Source organism: Clytia hemisphaerica, unplaced genomic scaffold, assembly GCF_902728285.1.
Source record: "Clytia hemisphaerica strain Z4C2 unplaced genomic scaffold, Clytia hemisphaerica genome assembly, whole genome shotgun sequence".
NCBI lineage: Eukaryota > Metazoa > Cnidaria > Hydrozoa > Leptothecata > Clytiidae > Clytia > Clytia hemisphaerica.
The window spans coordinates 153339-177794 of NW_027103678.1; the positions used below are offsets into that span (position 1 = coordinate 153339).

Sequence of the window (24456 nt, forward strand, 5' to 3'; positions counted from 1 at the left end):
GATGTTTTGATGTGGTTTTTAGTAGTTTTAAAAGTCTTTAGAGCTTGTGAAAGAGTTTTTATGGTAAGTTGATTACCGTGAGATCGGGTAACTTGCATCAGTAAAGGCTAACACGCAAATAAAAGACCTGGCTGGTCATTAAAATACAATTTTAAATCAAAACAGAAATGGTAGAGTAGAGCTGTGAGCGGAGCTGCGTAGTTGTATTTTAAAAGGGGACGTCAGCTTTGGGATTTAATTTTACCATTTTTTTTAGAAAAGATAGCTACGATGAAAAAAAAGTGATTGCAAAAAGAACGAATAAAAAATCTTTTTTTTTGGCCGAGTTATTCAATTTTTAATTTTTATTGTTTCGACTCTACGGGGGAGACATATACGAAGGACAGTCAATTTGAATTTTCGTCTTTTTTTGATGTTTTAGCATTTAGGCTATAACTTTTGATCAAATTGACTTAATTTAATAAATGAAAATCAAAATCAAAATCAAAATTTAAGTTTATCCTTCCTCTTTCCAATGCAAAAAGTTTCATTATTTAAAAGTTCATAGAACTCGAGAAAATTCACTTCAAAGAGCAGAACTTTTTTCTGGGACACCCGGTAGAACTTTGTGAGGTGAGGTATTTTTTGTTTTTTTCTAAGATTATGAGCTTGGATTCCCAGGCTACCTGTCAGACAACGTGCATTTTCAAATTTTTTCTAGCCTCAGAAATAATTTTACTTTTCCAGTGGTGGTTGGAAATTCCGATGAAAATCCATGTACTTCTACAAAATGCATCGGAAATTCCACTCTTTTTTGCTGTTTTTAATTCAATTGCCTTGGATAGATAGAATTATTTTACAAACCAAAGTACCAAATTGAGCAAAGAGAACAAAGTACCAAATTGAACAAAGAGAACAAATTGTTTCTGTTTTAAGCAAAAAAAAATTTCAAGACACACCTTTTCTATCAAAAATTTGAAAATGAGTAATCGCTGGTGCACTTTTTCAAATTTCTTGTTTGCGGCACAGCAGATTATTTTACAGAGGGATACTAAGTGAGTATCTGATTGAATCCTAAAGGTCAGCTATTTTGATCATCATTTAAGATATAGATGGTTAATTTCCATAAGTTTCCCAAAATTGATATTTTAGAATTCATCTTTTTACATGTATAATGGCTTTATCCTTCAAGAAATGTTCTGTCAAAGGTAAAATTGAAGCCATCTATGTATTTTTATTTTGCATAACATTTAAATAAAGAGAAGAATGAAATTTTGAACATTTACAAAGATACAGCTCACATATTACTAGCTTTGTTTCCACTGAAAATAAGTTAAACAGAGTCAAAACACGTCTTAAAATTTGGGATGGGCTGGAGTTTTTACAAGAGACTTCACTAATTGGTTATTTGAAGTAATAGAGATGGCGCGTTCTTTAGAAAAAGTAACAAAATTGTTTTATTACTGGTTAACGACCAACCAAATTACATGTATAATGGCTTTATCCTTCAAGAAATGTTCTGTCAAAGGTAAAATTGAAGCCATCTACGAAACAACAGTCATAAAGAATGAACAATCTTCAAAGAGAAAAGGACAACCTTTCAAAGTTGTGACAACAGAATGTTTGAAGGAAAGATTTTTAGAAAATAAAGAAGCAGGTGAGTTGTATCAAAAGTGATTTTGTGATGATGTGGTTTTTGCTATGTACTACAACTAGTTTTATAGCATTGAGATACTGTGCAATTCAATCTGCTCATCCAGGGTGGAATACACATTGTGTCCCAATAAGGACAAAATGTGACCTTCAATAGATAGAAGATGTTTGGAAAGAAATTATTTTAATTTTTCACATAATATTGATTTAGACTTCAAAAAAAATGATATTCTAAAATCAGGTATGTGTATTTTTCCAAAATAGAATAGTTATTTCTTTTGTGGGCTAAAAATTATAGAAACTTAACAAATCAAAACATTTTTCTTCATAACAAGGTTATCTGCAGCCAACATTGAAAATAGATGGGACTAGCTGTTTGATTAATGAGTTTAATGGTAGACCTTGGCTTTGGGCCCGTCATGATGTGAAACCCAATAAGATCGGGGATAAGAAATTCAAAGCATGGAAAGAGGAAATGTCTTTACATGCTGAGTGTCCTTCAGAAGCAGCTCCTGTTTTAGAATTGGATCTTGAATCAGACTTCAAAGAATTTCCAGATGACTGGAGATCTTCAACAGGTATTTTTTATTTTACAAAACATTTAAATAAATTGAAAAATTACAGAGATACAGCTCACAAATTACATGTTTTTTTTTATAAGCAAGTGTATGCCTCTTGGTCAGGCTCGTGTATGCTTAAGTTCTCAAAGCATTCAGGCATAGATTATCTTTACTATATGCTTATAAATCATGCTTTTGAAATCAGAAATTTTGTAAAAATGTGTTCAGATTTTGGAAGCGATGGAATGTAGCTAGCCATGGAATGTCTTTTTTTACTTGACCTTTAGCAAACCTTTTTAAACAGATAAAAAATGACAACTTGAAAAATATTTCAGGCTGACATAATTATATGCTTATGTTATGTTTAGGAATTCTGCAAATCTGAGCCTTCATAATAATAATAATAATAATAATAACATATGTTTTAAGTGGCATGCTTATAAGTGTTATGCTTATAAAAAAAAACATGTACTTGCTTTGTGTCCACTGAAAATAAGTTAAGAGCATTGGTCTGGTAATGTGGCCCAATTTTCGATTTATTAATTTTCCAACTTTGAGGCTTTGGGGAAATCTCTAGGGGTGTGTACTCATATCAAATCTTATTGATTCTGATCAATCTTGATATGTATGGGCAAGCTTAAACAGTCATTTTTTCTGATATACCAGATACTCAAATTTTTCTAGAGGGGGTTTTCTTTCAAAATGTGAACGGAAAATAAGGTTTTAAAAAAAAAAGATCAACATCACTGTATAATAATTCATCATAAAAAACATGCTTTTTCCAGCTTGGTTTTTGTTATTCTCACAGCCAGAGGATATGAAAAATAAAAAACACAGCAAGAACTGCCAAAAAACTAAACATTAAAAATGTTGCGGACATAATTTTTTCTGTTCACAAAGTTATGTCCGCACAGATTTAACACAGAAGAAAAATGAAAAGCTTGAACTCACCAGTTTTAACATTTTAAAGACCTTCCCAGATAATAGGAAACTAGAGCACGTCTTGAAATTTAAAGCCTGAAATACAAGATTTCATATTTTATTGCTTGTAATTTTGTTTCATTGCAAATTTAAATGAACAATGTAAATGTAAATGTAAATGAAGCATTAGATTTTTAATTCTAGATAGGGATGTCTCAAATGCTTTGCAAAAAAACAAATCATTGTGGAGTCTGGAGAAACTAATTTTTTTCCAGGAGATGCCGATCTACTATATCTGCTGCTTATAATAATAATCAATAATTATTTTTTCTCCTTTTAAGGATCAACAAAAGAGAATGCAACTCCAAGTGATAACGGACATTTGGTAGGCTGGGTACCAGTTGACCCATCTCTAAGAAACCACCTTTGGCATTTATCAGTTGTTAATTTGAGTACTGGCCATGTGCTTGTTGCAAAATATAACAAAGAAATCAAATCTTTAACGGTCAGTATATTTCCATTGAAGGATCTTGTTGGCAATACATTTGAGCTGATTGGTACCAATGTAAATGCAAATCCTTACGGTATGTCTTTGTTTTACTAAAAATTTATTTTGTGTTTGTCCATTATCTTGCAGCGAGGCTTGCAAAAAAATGTTTCTTTTTGTCTTTTCGTTATAATAATGTTTTGTGTCGCTTCCCTCATTCCACTTGAAGGCAATCAAACGTGATGACAGGCGACTGAGGTTCGATTCCCACTCGCAGCGGTTCACTTGGCCATGTGAGGGGAATTGGGTAGTCAGTTCAAGGTGCTGACAGGGCGCTAATTGAAAGGATCTATAGTTGCGAAAATGGGCCTCAAAGCCTCCTGCGACTCAACCAAATATATAGAAGTTGCAGTTACTATAGTTAGTACTTTATCAACAAAAACATCTCATCCCAACACAATGCTAGTTTTATTTTCATCAACCGATATTTTTCTCAGACTGTTAAGCCATCGTGTAAGCCAATGGTGCAAGATTTTGAAGGGATTGTGCACTTTTTGCAAAAAGCATGAAATTTTGCACAGGCCTACTTTAGACCTAGATAAACGATTTCAGTCCGGGAGCCCAAAAAAAAATTGCCTTTTTCCCCCTTTTTCAGGCGATTTTCTGCTGACATCAGCTAAAAAATTTTGGCCTAGAGGTCATCTCTGAAAATATGGTCATATCATATATCGTTGGATCGGAAATTGTATATAGATTCCAAAAAAGGATTATCTCAAACCGTAAAAATCAAGCCAATAAAAGTTATTCATTCCCAAAGTGAGTGATGACGTCATCAAATTTTTCTGCCTAGCAGCCAATTCTGTAAATATGGTCATATCATATATCGTTGGATCGGAAATTTTATGTAGATTCCAAAAAAGGATTATCTCATACCTTGAAAGTTTAGAGAAAAAGAAATATCAATGCTCAATGTGAGCACGGTATTTCCGACAAAGAAGTGAATTTTTGGTGTTAATGGGGGGGTGCAAATGTTGAGGGATGATTGTAATATCTTTATTGTACTTCATAATCTTCCTTTATAGATTATTTCAGTCTTTAGCTTCATCAAGTCTTTAGCTATGTTATTGGATTGCGATTACCATTTGAACCTATCTTTGGAGCAAGAGCAGAACATAAGTATATTTTTACACTCTATTTTTCTTTCTTTTAGGAGCTAGATAAAGAAAAATGTAGATACAGAAATAAACAATAACAATGTCAAAGAGAAGAAATGTTATAATTGCTGATCCTGGTGGATCAAGCCCAAAGAGTTCCAAACGCGATGAAAGTGATGGTAAAGAGAGAGGGCTGGAGCAGTTACTTTATTTGTCAAACTGAAACGGATGAAAAACTTCAGTCATCATCAAAAGCTTTGACAGCTGATAAAGAACAAGCATACAAAGAACTAGCGAAAAGAATAGCAAAGTTTGATTCAATAGACATGTTACTAGTGCCTCTAGACATAGACAAATTGAAAGAGGTAGTTGCATTTCACTAATCAGAAATGAAGCTAATTTAATTTTTCTCCAACGATAAGCTTAAAACAAGGCGATTCAGAAATACCAGAAATCTGACAAGACAGACAGAGGTACTAATTAACTAAATGAAGTAACTAATTTTAAATTTTCTAACCTATTTTGACCGTTGTTTTTTAGCTTTTCGAGTTTATTAGGGTTAATTTTATTTTTTCTGCACGAATTTGTCAAGTTTTTATAATGTTTTTTATCTTTAGTAACACGGCAACAGTCTCAATCTCAACAACCATCTAAAATTGCCACGTGTTTCTTTTGTAACGAACAGAAAAAGGGGAGTTGCATCTGGCTCAATCATATAGACTTGACCATCGTGTTCGAACCAGTGCAAAGCTACTCGATGATTCCATTCTCTACGCAAAGCTTCAAAATGGTGATATGATTGCTCAGGATGCCATGTACCATCGAAACTGATCCGTATAGAAAGAGAACAAATAAACAACTTGGTGGTTGTTATTCAGAACTTCATCACAAGCTATGTGGAATCGCATTCGCTGAAGTTGTAACTTTCATAGAAGAAATTTGCCAAGCTTGGTGTAACTGTTGAAACAATGGAGCACAGCACTCGCTTCAAAGAAAGGCTTCTTGCTCAATTTGAAGGCTGGACAGCTTATAATAGCAGGAGTCATTATAGCGAAGATCAAAAATGGCTTGACAATCTTAGCAAATCATCATGGGCTGTTTATCATTCAGTAAATCAAGAGCAAAGATACGCCCGCTATGCTTCCGATTCTACGAGACGACTCCAAGTCACCAGCTACAATCAAGTATTTGCTGAACAAGCAGCAGTGATTGGTCTTGACCAGCCTTTGTACGCGATCGAAAAGAAAATCCAGTGGCATCATCCTTCGCTATATGGTGAAAAGAAACTGGTATTGATGCTTGGGGCGTTACACATCGAGATAGTCATGATGGGATGTATAGGTGATTTCTAGAGAATAGAAGCTCTTTCAAGTAGTGGAGTGACATCATCAGGAAATGAAGCAATGTTATCAGGTCATGATGTCGCTAAAACAAAGTATTGTCACCAAGTAACAGCAATGTCATTAAATCATCAGATGAAAGCGACATGTCATTACAAGGCCGAAAGAAGATTGTTGTTCGTGGATATAGAGATGTTGCAGTCTCCGTGTTCGCCCGCTTGAAAGAACAGTTGGAAGAGTTATGGGTCGATTTTGGAACGGGGAAGCACCGGCATTTTATTCCAGCTCACAAAATATTCTCTAAAATTGGTCAGTTGAAAGCCTTAGCACTTCCATTTTTCCATGCCTTTACAGGCTGCGATCAAGTATCTTTTTTCTCACGTGTTTCAAAGGATTCAGCATGGAAAGTTTGGGAGTCGTTCGAAGAAATTACTTCTGTTTTCGAAAAGCTGAGTAACTGGCCATCACTATCCGACGTAGAGGAGTCACTGCCTATTATCGATCGCTTCACATTACTACTTTACAACAAAACATCAAACTGTTTCACAACAAATGAATGCCGTAGAGATCTCTTCTGCAAAAGGACGTTCGATCGATTCTATCCCACCGAGAAGTACATCTTTGTTAAAACAAGTTATGCGTGCGTGCTTTATGGCTGGCTATGCATGGTATGAATCAATAAATCCTTATCAGATGCTTCCATCTCCGGCAGATTGGGGATGGAACGTGCGAAATGGAAGTTACATCCCGAATTGGACAGATCTTCCTGTTTTCATAGACAATTGATTAAATGTTCGTGTGATCTAGAGAAAGGATTAAGGGACGTTGTAAATGTGTATCCTCTGGATTCTTGTGTACTGAACTTTGCAGGTGTAAAGGTGAATGCGAGCGAGATTGACTGCAATTATAAGATGTGTTTCAGTTTAGGTATTTGAAGTTTGTTTACATTATTTTAGGAAAAAAGATATACCCTTCTAGGTTGTTCGTTTTATCGTTTGTTGGTTCTCATAGGGAAAGTATATTTGTCGTTTTAGTCACCCCTTCGATCTTTCAGCGGTCTTGAATCGACTCAGTCGCTGGTCAAAAGCCTTTATGACTATGTATTAAAGGTGTTTATCTTACTTTTTACTTTGTTTATATATCTACTCTAGATTTTAAAAACGAAATTTTTAATTACAATGAAGTGAATACAGTCGCTCTCGAAATTTTTAATATATTTTTCTAACGTTATATAGATCAAAAGATGAATCACGATCGACCATGATCGTCCGTTATTTAGACATAGAAGTGTATAAAAGATCGATAATTTGCCCGTTAGCATTTTGTACAAGAATTACTGTATGTAACAATGTTTCATATTCTTCAAGAAGCTTAAAGTGGGAGTTACAAATTTTAAGCCCAATTACTAACAGAAATACTGTGCTCACATTGAGCATTAATATTTCTTTTTCTCTAAATTTTCATGGTATGAGATAATCCTTTTTTGGAATCTACATAAAATTTCCATTCCAACGGTATATGATATGACCATATTTAAAGACTTAGCTGCTACCCAAAAAAAATTGATGACGTCATCACTCACTTTAGGGATGAATAACTTTTATTGGCTTGATTTTTACGGTATGAGATAATCCTTTTTTGGAATCTACATAAAATTTCCATTCCAACGGTATATGATATGACCATATTTAAAGACTTAGCTGCTAGCCAAAAAAAATTGATGACGTCATCACTCACTTTAGGGATGAATAACTTTTATTGGCTTGATTTTTACGGTATGAGATAATCCTTTTTTGGAATCTACATACAATTTCCGATCCAACGATATATGATATGACCATATTTTCAGAGATGACCTCTGGGCCAAAAATTTTTAGCTGATGTCAGCAGAAAATCGGCTGAAAAAGGGGAAAAAAGGCAAAAATTTTTTGGGCTCCCGGACTGAAATCGTTTATTTAGGTCTAAAGTAGGTCTGTGCAAAATTTCATGCTTTTTGCAAAAAGTGCACAATCATTTCACCATTGGCCCACACTAATAAGATGGTCTCCTCCTAATCCGTCGAAGAATATTTCTGAGGTGATTTTTGAGTTCTTTGTTGAAGTAAATCAAGAAAAAAGCATCAAAAAGTGGGTTTAAAGATGATGTTATGCTAGCAATGTCAAATGTTGGATTCGTTTGAGGTACTCCTTCACTTCAATCAGTGACCTGGCATAATGATCAAACTGGGAATACATAAACCCACGTATGTAAACACACATCCAAAACATGTGTAAAATAATATAGCATCTTCTTTGACTTTTGTAATTTTTCTCGAGTTGAGTTTCTTGTGGGATTTTGTTGCTGAGAGACAGTACAAATTTTGATTGCTCTTTTGTGTTTTAAAAGTGTCAAATACACAATTATGTTTGAGATTAGCAGGATAGCCAAAACTACAAGCATGCCATACGTAAAACCTGATTTTGCCTTGCATGTATGATTGGATACACTTCCAGAGTTAAAGATAAGGCAAAATATAATCGTGAATAAAGATATAATAGGCACTACACCCATTAGGAGAATATGATATGACATTGACAATGACTGGTATCGAGAGGGCCAACAAATCATAAGACATCGGTCAATAGTTAGCACAACTAATGCTGAGTTTCTTTGGACGTAACCTGCTCCCCCTATATAAGACAAGACAGAGGAACTAACTAAATTCTTAGTAAAAATTATCACACTACTGATAATATGTCCAATATTTAGATTAATGAAAAGTTGATTAGACCTTTTTTCACGAACAGAAGGTATAGATAATATAAAAAGCATGATAAAAAAGTGTACGATTGAACCAAGAGCATTAATTGTTACTATCACAATATTTGAGGCGAAGTGTACTATTGCCATTTTTGTTTGTTTTCTTGTTGATGTCAATTCTCCAACTCTCCAGAAATGGTGGTTTCAAGTTAGGCTAATACTGTCATGTTAATTGTCACCATCATAAGGAATCAGGTTGGATCTACCATTGCTATTTTGGACGTTGTTTGATCTTCAAGATCCAGCAACTGATGGTTTCAAATGAAAAGAGTTTAAGTTTATACGTTTCAGCTATCATAATTTATTTCAAACCTCATAATAAGACAAAGCCTACTACTATATCACAATTTTTTTTTGATGAAAATTGGATATAAGTAGATCAAAGGGTATTTGCTCCATCTTGAAATAAATTTCGTAATTAGAAACTCTATTAAAAAAGTGATGAAATACTTAATCATCCCTTCAAATTAAAAATCGAAATAGTTTATATAAAATCTCAAAAGAAGTTATTGTAACAAAAAATTGCTAACATAGAGCAAAATTCTCAAACTATTTCCAGCTAATTTTTGTTTCATTTATCATTGATCCCTTTTTAAGTCCATTTGCTTTTATTGTGCACTACACACCATGAAAAGCGTGATTCCTTGAAAGTGGTTCTCACATGGTAGCAAAAAAAGAGTGCACACTTAACTCGATTGAACTTAAATCTATGTCATATGTTGGGTCCAGTACCGGTAACCGTAAAAAAAAACTCTGCTTTAAACTCCGCCAAGTACCAAGTACACTCACTGTTATATTTATTGCCTTCATTAAGGGTGTTTTTATTTTGGAGTAAGAACTTTCCATTTTACTACACACTGGAAGGACGAAATAAAATGAATTAGATAGTTTTTCTATTAAAAATACATTTGATCACCACAGTTGCAAATTATTTTAGCATAAAGTATCAAACGCATTTAGTAATCACGCATGTACATGATTTTTGGACCTACCTCGGAGGTAAATTAACTGATGTTCGTCCGTTCGTCCATTCGTCCGTTCGTTCGTCTGTTACCAGCTTTTCTCGGGATTAGCTCATTAGTTTTTTTCTTGATTTTTCCATTTCAACCAAATTCACTTTAGGGTTAGGATCTAAGAAGGCTCCAGTACATGTCCTTATCCAGCATGGTGAGATTCCAATAACAATCTCTGAAAAATTGGATACTTATTCACACCAAGAATTGAATGATTGGTTTGCAAGTGAGAATGGCCAATCAGAGGGTATCATTTGGCATTCAACACAAAATAACGATATGTTCAAGGTTTCTTAACATTTTTCTTTCCTTATCTAGTTTTCAATATTCTCAATCAAAATGTAAACAAACTTTAGACGTCTACTACACTTATCGCAGTCACTCTTTTTTTTCAAAGTAAGGAGACTGGGTACAATTATGAACCAAAATAAGATTTGGCTTTTTTCTGATGAAATATCTACCCTAATGTTAAAAAGAGTCCCCTAAATTGACTGACAATTTTGGTTAATGTAATTGCAAAATATTTTCTCTGTTATGTACCAATATTCAAGATTTTAACAAATATTTACTTTTTATTCTGATAAAAAACATGAAATGGTGAAATATGAAACACATGAAGTTACCGAAAAAAATCCAAGGAAGGGGAGTGACATCAAAATCTTTCGTCTATGAGTAATTAATAGTTAAAGACATTCTATACATTGGACGTCAGTTAACTAACTAACTCTATCTAAACCAGCCTACTCCCTCTTTAAGGTGTATTATAGATTATACTAAGTGCAAACCTTGTGAGGCTAGTTGGCGATTTTTCTCGAAAGTGTCATTTAATTTATAAATCAACATTAAATTGGAGAATAATTTTCAAGGGATAACCAGATGGTTTGAGATTTGGCTTGTAAAGTCCTTTCATGGTCCTTGGTGAAACTTCCAAATTTTTTGGTCCAAGTGATGAAATTATGACAATTTGAAATCTCTAGAAATGAGCTCTTACACGGTTCTTACATTGGAAAGTGCAGATATAACTTGAATATCTTGACTTTGAAGATTTGGAGATTTTGTTTATTACCATGAAACAAATCTACAGCCTAAAAAACTCAACCCATTTGATTATCCCTTTAATTAATTAATTACATTAGTTACAATTTCATTCACATTTAATCTCCATCTGAAAACTACACTGAATTCATATCTTTATATGTTAATTAAAAAATGGTTTTTTAAAAGGTTAGGGAATTAAATATTTTGCTACCCAGGGCTTTCTATATTCTGTAGAAACGAGAACACTTCCAAAAAAAAAGCAGTATTTAATATATCTCTATCATTTACTGCCTTTTTAACCAGTTTGTTAACTTTTCACTTTTTCTAGGTTCACAGACATCATTTACAGCAACGTTGGCCTGTCCCAACTCCTGTTCTAGTATCTTTTCCTGTCAGTATTTCTCTTGGGGATAGTGATCTTGTTGATTCTGTATCTGGTAGCAAGAAATCTCAATTTTCACAACTCAAAGAACTTAATGGACAAACACTGGAAAGTCTAAGATCAATCGATTTAACATAATTTTCATATTATTTCAATTTTTTTATAGATTTTTGTTGCTAGATTTTATTTATTTCTATATAGGTGTTTTTAAGAATTTTTAAGGTCAATTTTGTAAACGAAAGAAAAGAAAATGCATTCTTTTTGTTTCTATATGATTACAAAATTTATGAGCTCAGTCAATGCACTAAGGTAAAATTGCAGCTTAAGGGCTAATCATTTACATATATTATTAGTACTTATTAGTTCTCCAGAGGAAATGAGTTTAAATTCACAATGAATTAATGCCATATTTTTTTTAGAAAATCAATGAATGATAATTTACAATGTAGAAAAATAAAAATCAATTGAAAAAAAAGAACATGGGTAATCAATTATCTGGTATAGCACCTGCACAAATCATCGGTGTGGAAAATTACATTACTGACGTGCCAGAATTTCGATATGAAAGTGGGTAAGAAAACGTTAAAAATTGAAATTCAGTGTTTTACTTTTCATGGAAGCTGACCTTTTTTGTAGCACCAAGGGAAACCACACCTAACGATATCGTTTTAAGAGATTGGAAAAATAATTTTCACACCCAATTCTGGTGATAATAACACTCATTACTTTCAATTTGTTATTTTTTTCTTCATTAGATATATTTACCTATTGTTAGGTCTCTCCATAGTATGATAAATGATAATGTTGTTATTATTTAATAACCTTAATTTTTTAGCCTTGGAAGTACAAGATTTTTGAAAGTTGCAAGAGCGAAGCATAAGTAAGTATATTTTTTTCTCAAAATGAACTAAAATATCTGTATCCCACAGACATCTCTGAAATCTCAGCAAAATTCAGGGAATTTGACCTTAAAAAAAAACGACTCGCTCAACCAAGGTTGCCCCTTCTATCTTTTTCTAAAAAAGCCCATTATTTTTATTTTCCAGAGAAGGCTATGTGGTTATCAAAGTGTTTGTCTTGCATGATCCATCACTACCCTTGGCTTCGTACCAAGACCGTATCAATCAGATTGCCACACTTACTGCAACTTTCCCAAACATTCTACCCTTTCAACGAAGTTTGATGACTGACCGAGCTGGTTTGCTGATTAGACAATACGTTCATGACAATCTTTATGATCGGACTAGGTATGTGATATTTGTTCTATCAGGTTATATCTTTTTTATATTATAAGAACACCAAAAATTTCTGAAGACTTTGGATGTTCTCAACTTTATGGATGTTCTTATCTTTTAAGAATTTTGAATTTTCAGAGTCTGCAAAGTCTATAAACGTTTTTAGCATAAATTCTTAAATTCTTGAAACCTGACGAATCAATGCTTATGAATTGATTTCTGATACAAATTAATAAATGGAGTTGATGATATATTTTTGTGTCTTAAGAAATCCACAAGATCAACTACATAGTTTCTAGCCCCCTACATTTAGGGGGTGGGGGTCTCGGATTTTGATGAAACCCAAGCAAGGGGTGTTGAAAGATTGAATTTCCTAAGGGGGTTACCAGTTAAGGATCAGGAAGGGCGTATTGCTACGTAAGGGGGGCTTCCCTCAAATAGGGGTAAAAATTATTTTCTTTTACAGTACAAGACCATTTTTGACGACGGTGGAGAAGAAGTGGATCATCTTCCAGTTGTTGTGTGCTTTGGAACAATTACATGGCGTCAAGGTATGTGTCATTTTGTTCTATATCTGAGCTGAAAAGGATGAAAAAGATGAGAATGTGCTCACATACACTTTTTTATATCGCTGGAAAAAATTTCTTAGCTTTACCACGAGAAAGTTTAACACTCGTTTTTTAGCTTTACTGAATTTGTTTTGTCAAAATCTAAATCTTGAGAATTGAATATCTATTGAATAGACAAAGAAATCATATCTTATTTCAATTATTCTATACTTTTGTGACATAATATAAAGTTGTGTTTTTATAATTTTACTTTATGCAAAATTTGTTCTGCTTTTTGACCGGAAACACTAATACAAAGAAAGAAAATGAACACGAAAATCGACAATATTGTTACACACTGTTCTAATTTTAATGCCGTTTATGTCCTGTATATTCTCATGTAATAACGTTCAAATGTTCATACAGCGAATAATAAGGCGAATATTAAAGGTTTAGAATATAAGTAGAGCTTCTGCCTACGGTGTGCAAGGTTGTGAATTCGGCCCTTCGGACGAGTCATACCAAAAGCCTAAAGAATGGTATTTGATGTCTCTCTGCTTGATTCTTAGCAACTAAAGAAAAGGGCCAAGGGTAACTGGAGAAATCCAGGGAAAGCCCTTTCCTGCTTTGGGTAGACAGCTACGGGAAAGGAGCCTTCGGCTGCGGACGCAAAATTACTTTCCACTCGTCTTGTTTTCTAGATTTGCCATGGTGATATCAAGACCAACAACATCATGCTCACCAGCTGGAATTGGGCCATGTTGACTGACATTGCCAGTTTCAAGCCAGTTTTCTTGCCTGCTGATAATCCTGCCGATTTTAATTACTTCTTTGATACCTCCAGAAAACGTCTTTGTTACATCGCTCCTGAACGTTTTGTGGATGTCAACGTCAGAATGCAAGAGAATTCACTTGCTGGTGAGGAGTTCAAGAGAGACGCCAATAGTCCAATATTACCGATGCAAGATTTTCCAGAAGCCTCATCTAACGAGTTGACTGAAGCTATGGACATTTTTTCTGTCGGGTAAAATAAATTTGTCATCGTTACACGCTTTTTTATAAGAACAATTTTATAAGATCACGAGGCTGAAAATTGGCCAAAACCTAAGAACAAATTAGGAACAATCCTTAGCCTCAGATTTTAGAATACTAAAAGAAAGTACTGATTTTAACAGTTTTTAAACCCATTTTAAGTTTTAAAGTATATAAACTAAGCGCCTTAAAACATCATAAGAACAGCCCATTCGAGCCAAAATTTACTGGTTCTTATAAAAAAAGTGTGTTTTTTGTCCGTCATTATTAAATCGTCCTGGAGTGTTTTTTGTTTTTTGATATTTCGACATTTTGTTTCCATTTTGTACCTCCACGCTTCGATATAGTTTAGTTTCATATCTCTTAATTACTTTAATATCCCTTTATTAACAGGTGTGTGATAAGCGAATTATTTTGTGATGGTGTTGGGTTGTTCGATTTATCACAACTTCTTGCATACCGAACCGGTGATTACAATCCTGAACCCAAGCTACAAAAGATGGATGACAGTATCAAGGTAGCCATCATTGTTATATCGACAATATTTTTGCATTGAAGGGATGATCAGATGGTTTGAGATATTTGGCATGTGAAATCCTTCCATTGTCCTGAGCAAAACCTCATAATATTTTTGGCTAAATATTTCCCAAAGTTGAGATATTTAAATTACAAGTTTTTGGCTTTTAGTAAGAAAACAATAGAATTTCAACGTAAGAACCGTGTGAGAACCCATTTTCAGAAATTTTAAATTGTGATATCTTGACTTTAGAATATAGTAAGACAAAATTAGTTGGCGATTTTACTCAAAACCACAGAGGTTTTCTTCAGGCAAAAAATCTCAAACCATCTGATTATCCCTTTAAAGTTTGAAAAGTAAATTTGGTCAAAAACAAAGAGAATAAAGATTTATAGAAAAAGCTATATTCCTTTTTACGTGATAACATCAGGCAACCGGTATCTACTGGAACTACACTTCTTCCACTGTATTTTTCTCTCTCATAGGATATGATTCGTCACATGATCCAGTTGAACCCGAACAATCGTTTGTCTGCTAGAGAATACATGATCAGATACAGAGGTAAAGAATGGGAAAACCTAGTATTCAGATCATACCGTGTTCGGTATTTAGACCACATTCACACGCTACGGTTCCGTTTCGCTCCAAATCGAAATATAAAGCTATTCTATTGGTTAAATTACATTTTTGCGTCGTTCCTAGCCAATAGAATGTCTTCATTTCGTTTTTGGTTCCGAAATGGAACCGTTACGTGCGAACATGGTCTTATACGCGCTTTTTTATAAGATAATATTATATTATAAGCATTTATTATATGTTTATTCTTCGGACCCAAACCCAGCCGAAATCTAGCCTACAATACATCTCTCTTAATGTAATTCTTTTCTTATAGGAACCATCTTCCCAGAAGAATTTTATTCCTTCTTGAAGAATTATTTTACGACTTTTGCATCAACTCCTGTCCTAACACCTGATGAAAAGATTGCAAAGTAAGAACTTTAATTGACAAATAGGGTCAGCCCAGGTCTAGGTCCCAGGCAAAAAAAACAGGTCCCCCCAAATTTCGTGGGTGAAAATGACTATAATGCGCAGCAGCTTGGTGGGTTGACTAAAATTCGGGCAAACTGGGTACGCAATTTTATAAGATTTCTATTTTGGTGTCCGCTATGATAAGTAAAAATCTCTTTAAAAATAACGCGAGTGAAGCGAGCACAAAAATTTTGGGGTGTTTTCTCTCTTTTTTGGCCAAAAACTAGTAAAAATGTGGTGATAAAAAGAAAAATGATAAAAGAGATAGTCAGCCTCCAGCTTTGCCATTGAAATTCCAGACCCCCCCCAAACATATCAGGTCCCCCAAAAAATTTGGCTGTATTTTAGCACCCAGTTTTCATTTGCATTTTTCTGGGTGTAACCCACCTCCAAAAGTCAGGGGGGTTGACGCTATGTGACACCTTGTTTACTTTTTTACGTTTAGGGTATATTTATATTGAGGCATAATTCTTTCTCAGGTCAGAGAATCTGGTTTGTGTTGGGTTGTACACGTTTTTCTATAAGAACATCGAAAAGTTTTAAAGTCATTGGATGCTCTTAAGATGTTCTTAACCTTATTCCTAATATTACTTATTCTTAATATTTTGACCATCGAAGCTTTGTGTTCTTGTGTAGTTTGTCCTTATAAAACTCGGTCGGGTCGTAGAGAAAATAAAATCATTCGATACCTTCTTTAGTACACCTCACTATTCATTTTCTTTACTCGTAGGATAGCGAAAGACATGGAGACGATCAAGCACGCATTGCACGCTCACCGTGAAGATGAGGGAGACGGAAATGTGACGTCAGGTGATGAATACGAACGCAAAGAAATTCCTCTCAATGACAGTATGTTTCTACTTATACAAGTTTTTACATTCGAGATCTCTGCAGCCATCGGATGCTCTTAACTTTTTGATTTTTAACCCCTTAAGAATGTTCTTAAGTTGTTCTTATGTAGTTTTTTCTTGTACAAAAAATAATGCAATTACTGTGTATCTTTCGTAGAACAGGTTAGTAGTGACTGAAACCTGTTAAAACAGTTTGGCCAAAATTTGTTGGTTTCTCTCAAAAAAAAGCTAGGATAATAGAACTTCCTCGATTTATTTGTTTTTCATTTTTGGACCTACCTGGAGGTCCTATAAATTAACCTCTGTCCGTTCGTCCGTTCGTCCGTCCGTTCGTCCGTTCGTCCGTCCGTCTGTTACCAGCTTTTCTCAGGATTTGCTCATTAGTTTTTTCTGATTTTTGGCACAATGATGCAAAATGGCAATGCCCAAAATGTGACGGAGCCCGATTTTCGAAAAAAAATCATTTCAGGCCAAAAATGCCGGAAATATGCCGGAAAAACCGGTTTTTTGGCATTTTCTCAAGATTTCATCATTAGTTTTTTCTGATTTTTTGCACAAAGATGCGTATTAGCAATGCCCAAAACTTGGCCGAGTCCAATTTTTGAGAAAAAATCTTTTCCGGTCGAAAATGCCGGAAATATGCCGGAAATCGCCGTTTTTGCAGATTTTCATTGGACTTTTTCCTTATATTTCGTTGTTTTTTCATACAAAAACATTATTAATAGCAATGTCCACGATCAAGCATGATTCAATTGTCAATAAAACTGATTTTTGAAGCCGGAACTTTCTAAAAATCGCCGGAACAGCCGATTTTCGCCGGAAAAACAGTATTTCTTGAATTTCTTGAGCTGTACTTTATATTTTTTCATGAAATTTTGCACACTGATGCAAAATGTCAATACCTAAATTGTGACGAAGCCTGATTTTCGAAAAAAATTCATTTCCGGCCGAAAATACCGGAAATATACCGGAAAAACTGGATTTTTGGCATTTTCTCGAGATTTTATCATTAGTTTTTTCTGATTTTTTGCTCAAAGATGCTTATTAACAATGGCCAAAACATGGCCGAGTCCGATTTTTGAGAAAAAAATTTTTCCGGCGGAAAATGCCTGAAATATGCCGGAAATCGCCGTTTTTCTAGATTTTCATTGGACTTTTTCCTTATAATTGGTTGTTTTTTCATTCAAAAACATTTTTAATAGCAATGCCCACTATCAAGCATGTTTCAATTTTCAATAAAATTGATTTTTGAAGCCGGAACTTTTTTAAAAGTCGCCGGAACAACCTATTTTCGCCGGAAAGACAGTATTTTCTTGAATTTCTCGAGCTGTCCTTTATATTTTTTTATGAAATTTTGCACACTGACGCAATATGACAATATCTAAAATGTGACGGAGCCCGATTTTCGAAAAACATTTTTTTCCGGCCTAAAATGCCGGAAATATGCCGGACAAACCGGTTTTTTGACATTTCCTGGAATTTTTATTTTTAGTTTTTTCTGATTTTTTGCAGAAAGATGCGTATTCGCAATGCTCAAAACATGGCCGTGTTCGATTTTTGAGAAAAAATTTTTTCCGGTTGAAAATTCCAGAAATCGCCGTTTTTGCAGATTTTCATTGGGTTTTTTCCTCATATTTCTATGTTTTTCACACAAAAACATTATCGATAACAATGCTCACCATCAAGCATGATTCAATTGTCAATAAAACTGATTTCGACCAGAACTTTCTATTTATTTTTTCCCTACAACCCTTCCCTCTCCCCCCACCATCAATCAATGATGAATTTCTTGCGTTATGCATTTTCGCTAAACGCTATGTTTTCTGACTGATTTTTTTCATTTTTCTCCTTGCATTGCTAACTAACTTTCATCATCAGGTAGGTCCATTCAGCATCTAGCTTGTTTTGTTATTATTTTAGACTGTTTTGTTATGATCGTTTCACTTGTCACATCTTGTGTTCGAAGTTTAAAGGTATAAACATTTTTATTTTACTTCGCTCATGGTTGCTTTATTTATAGCCACACTTATTACTCACCAGGCGTAATATTCTAAGAAGATATAAGAAGGGTTTTTTAAGCCTATGTTCTTAATGTAATCTTATTTTCACCATTTTGTCAGTCTTTTGGTCTTATTTCCTAAGAAATTGCACGTTTTAGAGTCTGTAAAACTTTAGTATGTTCTTAAACTTTTGGCTTCAAGGCCTTATTTTACTTACCTTAGTATTACTCGAAGGGAAAGATGCCACATGGTATCAGCCCCCCTAGAAATCTGAAGGGCACCTAGGCCAGGTTAGTAGAGGGGGGCTAATGCCTTGCAATTCTTTGGGGTTACCTATTCATTAAGGGTACCTAGCTGTCTTGATGGAGGCTCTGGGGGCTGGTTATATTTTCCAAATCGAATATATTTCAAAATATTTCAAATTATTGAATTTTTTACCCCAGTACCTAGTTTCCCATCCAATTTTTCTTTCGTTTCCCATCACGCCATCTTTTGCTATATTTTTCTAATGTGATTGTTTTGATTTACAGCCGCCATCTTTATAGCATAACAACAAAGCTTATTAGCAGGCGTTCATGCGTGAGCATGATTTTAGGAATGAGAAAAGAACAAAAAGTGTCAATTCAAAGAAATTATCTGCTGAATAGGGGTACCTAACTCAAAGCAATTTTTCAAGGGGACCTAACTCGTTGGGGGCACCATGCTTCAATGGGGGCACCTGAAAAGTGGGCTGAAACCATGTGCCAGCTTTAAGTATTTAAATGGCACTTTTAAGTTTCATTAACACCTAAGATGTTGTTTTTTTGTCCGGTATTTTCATGTGAAAACAAGCTTATCAGTAAAAATGAGTCACCAGGGGGGACCATATGCAATAATTTTACTAGTAAATCAACTGAACCTTCAAAATGTGGTTTTCATATTTCAATATTTTTCGTGTCTTTGATTTTTCGTTCCGTTGCCAAAAAAATTATACCAAAGCAAATCATCCGGAATTTCAGGATTTCTGGGTTCTGTGTCAAAAAAATATGTTGCCGTGTGTTCTCCTCTGTAATACATTACCGTATATATCTTTAAAACCAGCGTCTTTGGTAGATGAATTGCCCTACACGTTTTGTTTATAAGAACAAACTATATAGGAACACAAGGCTTCGATGGCCAAAATGTTAAGAACAAGTTAAGAACATTTTAAGGCTTTGCCGACACTAAAACAGCCGGTTTCTTAGAAAAATGGTTAAAAATCGCAGTTTTACATCAAGAAGACGATCTCGAACAGATTCTGCATCTTCTGGTGTATTTTCCATCCTAATCGTCAACAGGAAATGGAAAAAATGAACATTTCACTCCTGATTCTTTTGTTTACATTGACTGACTCGTGTACTGCTCAACAACAACAACGAAAGTACGTACAACTTACATCAAAAAGAACTTTCTACTCAGCTCCAATTACGTATTATTCAAACCATTGCTGTTCTAATAGACTGCTACTGTGCGGAGATGTCGAAATTAACCCAGGCCCCGTCCTTTGCACTTCATGCAACAAGACAATAAGAATCAACTCCAAGCGACTCGAATGTATAACATGCAAAGAACAGCTCCACCTCAAATGCGCAAGCGCGCACATACATATAGAAAACTCCCGCATACCGTATCAATGGACCTGTCATACGTGCACATTGGTCATCCAACCGTTCTTCAACATTCGAAACTTTGAAGATCTGGACGCCTCTGCCGACCATATTCCTAACGACTTTGTCAGTCCATCAATTTCTCTGCTGAACCAGCACCGTAAACATCTATCCGTAGCCCATCTCAACACCCAATCTACCTTTACCGAATTCGAATCATACGTCTCAGAGCACCAATTCGACATCATCACAATGTCCGAGACCTGGTTGAAAGACAACAAGAACCTTTTATCGCACCTTGAAATAGATGGCTACGAAAAAGACTTTCGAAACCGAGATGCTAAACGTGGCGGTGGTGTCGGATACTACATCAAAACAGACATCAAACACAAAGCCCGTAAAGATATTGAATCCTTTGACACAACTATCGAACACCAGTGGATTGAATTGACTGGCAAGAACCGTCTCTCGAATGTCTTGATTGGCATTGTGTATCAGCCAAGCAGTAAACAAAATGAAAAACTTGAGTGGCTCAACAAATTCGAATCACTTGTTTTCCCAAGCCGCAATTGTTCATCATGGTCCAATAATAATTACAGGTGACTTTAACATCGATTTACTTGTACCGTCACCAGCAAACGAAGCTTACCAGAACATACTGGGAACGCTCAATCTCAAACAACTTATAGCCCAACCAACACGAAATTCCAAAACTCTAATCGACCATGTTATCACAAACATTGACACCAAACTTATAGCGAGCGATGTTGTTTTATGTGACGAAATCTCAGACCACGATTCACCTTTTTGTATCCTCAAAATCAACAAACCTCGATATGAACCGCGGCACAAATACATTAGAGACGAACGAACTCTAGTACTCGCAGACTATATCAATGATTTTCAACAGCTACCATTAAACATTGTGTATGCTTTCGATAACACCTCAGACAAAGTCAATGCACTTAATAAACTTATCACGGAGTGCATCGATCGTCACGCACCTGTACGTAAGATCAAACTGACCCGTCCTTCGTCCCCATGGATGAAAGATCTTGATGTCCGAGATTTACAACGGCAGAAAAAAATGAACTACGGCTAAATTTGAAAAATAACCGCAACAATGAACAACTTGACCAACTAAGAAACGTGAGGAACAACCTCAAATCGACCATCCGAGGAGCGAAAAAGAAATTTCTTAAGAACCTCCTAGCTAACAAATCCTCAGCCGAAACATGGAAAGTCATCAACAAATTACTACATCCGAGACAAAAACGCATGGACGTTGATCAAGACGAAATTAACAAGTTTTTCAACTCAACTGCCATGAGGACAACAGGAAGAAATGCAGGAGACCTCTCAAAATCGTTCATTGAAGAACTACCCGAACATCCAGACAGCTTCCATCTCCGTCCTGCTACGTACGATGAAGTTTCGAGAGCTATCCAGAAACTTAGATCAGATTGTTCCACCGGACCCGACAACATCCCTTCAAAATTCATCAAGCCAGTATCCCAATATCTCACATCACCTCTAACCGATATCATCAATAACTGTATCCAATCATCGACCTTCCCAGAAGAATGGAAAACTAGTCGAATTTGCCCAGTTCCCAAAGTCACCGACCCCCAATCCTTGACAGACTACAGACCAATCAGCATCTTGCCAATCTTGTCAAAAGTCTTTGAAAGAATTATCCTCCAACAATTAACCGAGCACATCGAAGAAAAATCGATTTACCTCGAGAGTCAATCTGGTTTCAGAAAATCGCATTCAACTATAACCGTCCTACTCAAGCTGAAAAAAAAACGATATTAAAGTTGCAATGAGCAGAAGCGAAGTAACGCTATCTGTATTTGCCGATTTCTCAAAGGCTTTTGACACCGTTGACTATCGAACTTTAATAAAACAACTTAGTAACCTTGGCTTCTCTCGAAAAGTACCTTATTTGATTAGAGATTATCTATCAGAACGCAAACAATACGCCCAAATCGACGATAAATCATCAAGCAAATTAGACGTACAGTTTGGCGTTCCACAGGGGAGTATACTTGGCCCGATCTTGTTCAACTTGTATGTGACCACTATAAACACCAACGGTCCGAACACATACCTGCTATATGCCGATGATACTACGCTACTCCGACACACAAAGATCCAAGAACTGCAGAGCGCCATCGAATCGGTCCAAAATGAAATAGACAACATCAACCTTTGGTCTGAGCAAAACAATCTTTGTCTAAACACAAAAAAGACAAAAATGACAATCTTTTCGACCAGACAACTTGCACAACGCCATTCCCCCTCGCGGAACTCGTCACGGTTATCAAAAGCGCTGGACAGGATATTGAACAGGTCAAAAAATTTCAAAATTCTCGGTGTTAGATTTAATGAGCATCTAGACTGGACTGAACATGTCAACCATACCATGAGATCTTGTTTTGCCACGTTACGCTGCTTTAAAACGATTCAAGAACACCGCATCATGGCAGCAGCGCAAGATGCTTATGGAGTCACTGGTTCTCAGTAAACTGACATATGGCATCGCTTTACTATCCGATGCTACAAAAGCCCAGATTGAGCGTCTTCAGAAAGTCCAGAACGCCGCCGCTGGCTTCGTGCTCAAACGTTTTTGCCAGAACCAGCGACGTAATCGATCTCGAATGGTTACCAGTTTCTGAGATGGTTGATCTAACAATCGCCAAGATTGCCCATAGCGCTCTCCACAACCCCAGCTGGCCGTCATACCTCAAACTCAATAGACAACCGGATCCAGACAGAGAGCTCCGAAATGGTAATTTGGTCGCACATGACATTGAGGACACACTCTCGTCTAACTGGCACCTTTGCACATGAGGCCGCAAAATGCTTCAACAACTTGCCTGTTGATATCAAACGAATTGACAAAAAGGAAAGCTTGCTGATAAATGCTGGAATTTTTATTTTGATAGGGCTAGCCAAATCTCTAAGCTAATCAATTCAACCTCGAGTCACAAACTTAATCAACACAGTCGATCTAGTATCTGATACTTACGTGTAGTCTTTAGCATTTGCAGCCTAGTCTATTTTCTAAGGTCATTTATTTTCAATCACACTTGCTATATATTTGGACTCACTCTTCTTGTGTTTTCTAGCCCACCAGCGATTCTAGCGTTCCCCTTTTGATATTATTATTTTATGTTAATATTTATTTTATTTTATCTAAAACATTGTTCTAGCATTTTATATTCCTAAATGAACCGAACCTATATTCTATTTACCGCAGCCATTCCACAATTTTGCCATCACAATATCTACAAATTTAACCGAATGGTTTAGTTTTTTTTTGATGTTAATTCGATGTTGCGGCTATTACGTCTAGTCTATTCTAAATTCGAATTTTCTTCTCAGTTTGATCTCCTATGAATATATTAAAATATTATCATATAAGTAGTTTTTCTCCCTAATATTTAATATTTACTATTTCATTGCATAACTAGGACTTTGACAACCTACACAATTCGACCTATGTGTTTTTTTATCTATATCATCTTATCCGACGAACCTATTTTTCAGCGTCTTCTATATTAGGTTGCCCATTCATTTACTATTTCTATACTATGTAGCCGACCAGCCCACTAAGCTTCCATTAATGATTTAGCTGTCCACTTCGTATCAGTTTGAATCGTAGAATTTTATATACATTTATATACATAACATATACATAAAATATTTCAACTTCTTGTAAGAAGAACCAATATACTTTTGGAGATCAAGAAATTAATGATGAAAAAAAAAAAAAAAAAAAAAATGCTCAAAAATGGTGAAAATAAGAACATGTTGAGAACATTTTTAGGCTTAAAATTCAAAAAGTTAAGAACATCCGAAGGTTTCAAAAATTTTGGATGTTCTTATAAAGAAAATGTGTAGTCTGAATCGCGTGCTTAAATCTTTTATAACTATTTTTTTACCGATTTCACTTTTCAGTTTACGGTTTCCAAGTTGACCTCCTTGGATTTAATGCTGGAGTTGGCTCATTATGTTAATGATGAAGTCATTCTAGAGTTGTTACTACCCTATATGTTTTCGTTGGTTCAAGATAAAGTACCTCGCGTACGGGCTAAAACTATCACTACAATTAGCCGGTGTGTTCAGCTTGTAACTGTGCTACCAAAAAATGAAGTTAACATCTTTCCAGAATATATTCTTCCTAAACTGGTAAAAATATACTTATAAATCACCCCTTTCCCGTTTTAAGCTGATTTTTTTTCTTCCATTGCTTGTGCCAAAAATCTAATAAGGTTTTACTATTTC

The 24456-nt window shown here is 35.2% G+C and overlaps 2 protein-coding genes across 2 annotated transcripts in view; both read left to right on the forward strand.

The window, feature by feature from the left end:
• Positions 1-911: 911 nt before the first annotated feature.
• LOC136803668 (RNA ligase 1-like) lies at positions 912-11596 on the forward strand. The gene is made up of 6 exons (XM_067060389.1): positions 912-1187; positions 1508-1636; positions 1968-2210; positions 3455-3697; positions 10016-10194; positions 11273-11596. Exons 1-6 carry the CDS (start codon positions 1154-1156, stop codon positions 11462-11464), a joined length of 1020 nt encoding a protein of 339 aa, XP_066916490.1. The 5' UTR covers positions 912-1153; the 3' UTR covers positions 11465-11596.
• Positions 11597-11748: 152 nt separating this feature from the next.
• Positions 11749-24456, forward strand: part of LOC136803669 (phosphoinositide 3-kinase regulatory subunit 4-like) — a 38551-nt gene continuing 25843 nt past the window's right edge. Inside the window, exons 1-11 of the mRNA XM_067060390.1 lie at positions 11749-11897; positions 12162-12206; positions 12373-12573; positions 13028-13112; positions 13811-14133; positions 14535-14658; positions 15144-15219; positions 15551-15647; positions 16418-16536; positions 18459-18511; positions 24130-24360. Of these exons, the coding sequence (XP_066916491.1) occupies positions 11806-11897; positions 12162-12206; positions 12373-12573; positions 13028-13112; positions 13811-14133; positions 14535-14658; positions 15144-15219; positions 15551-15647; positions 16418-16536; positions 18459-18511; positions 24130-24360 (1446 nt within the window). The 5' untranslated portion in view covers positions 11749-11805. The remainder of the gene's footprint in view (positions 11898-12161; positions 12207-12372; positions 12574-13027; positions 13113-13810; positions 14134-14534; positions 14659-15143; positions 15220-15550; positions 15648-16417; positions 16537-18458; positions 18512-24129; positions 24361-24456) is intronic.

Excerpts from the sequence above, each read along its gene's own strand:
- LOC136803668 (XM_067060389.1), top strand. The coding sequence starts at position 1,154 with ATGGCTTTATCCTTCAAGAAATGTTCTGTCAAAG. Across the intron at positions 3,698-10,015 it reads TGTAAATGCAAATCCTTACG|GGTTAGGATCTAAGAAGGCT; the intron begins GTATGTCTTTGT and ends AATTCACTTTAG. Across the intron at positions 10,195-11,272 it reads AAAATAACGATATGTTCAAG|GTTCACAGACATCATTTACA; the intron begins GTTTCTTAACAT and ends CACTTTTTCTAG.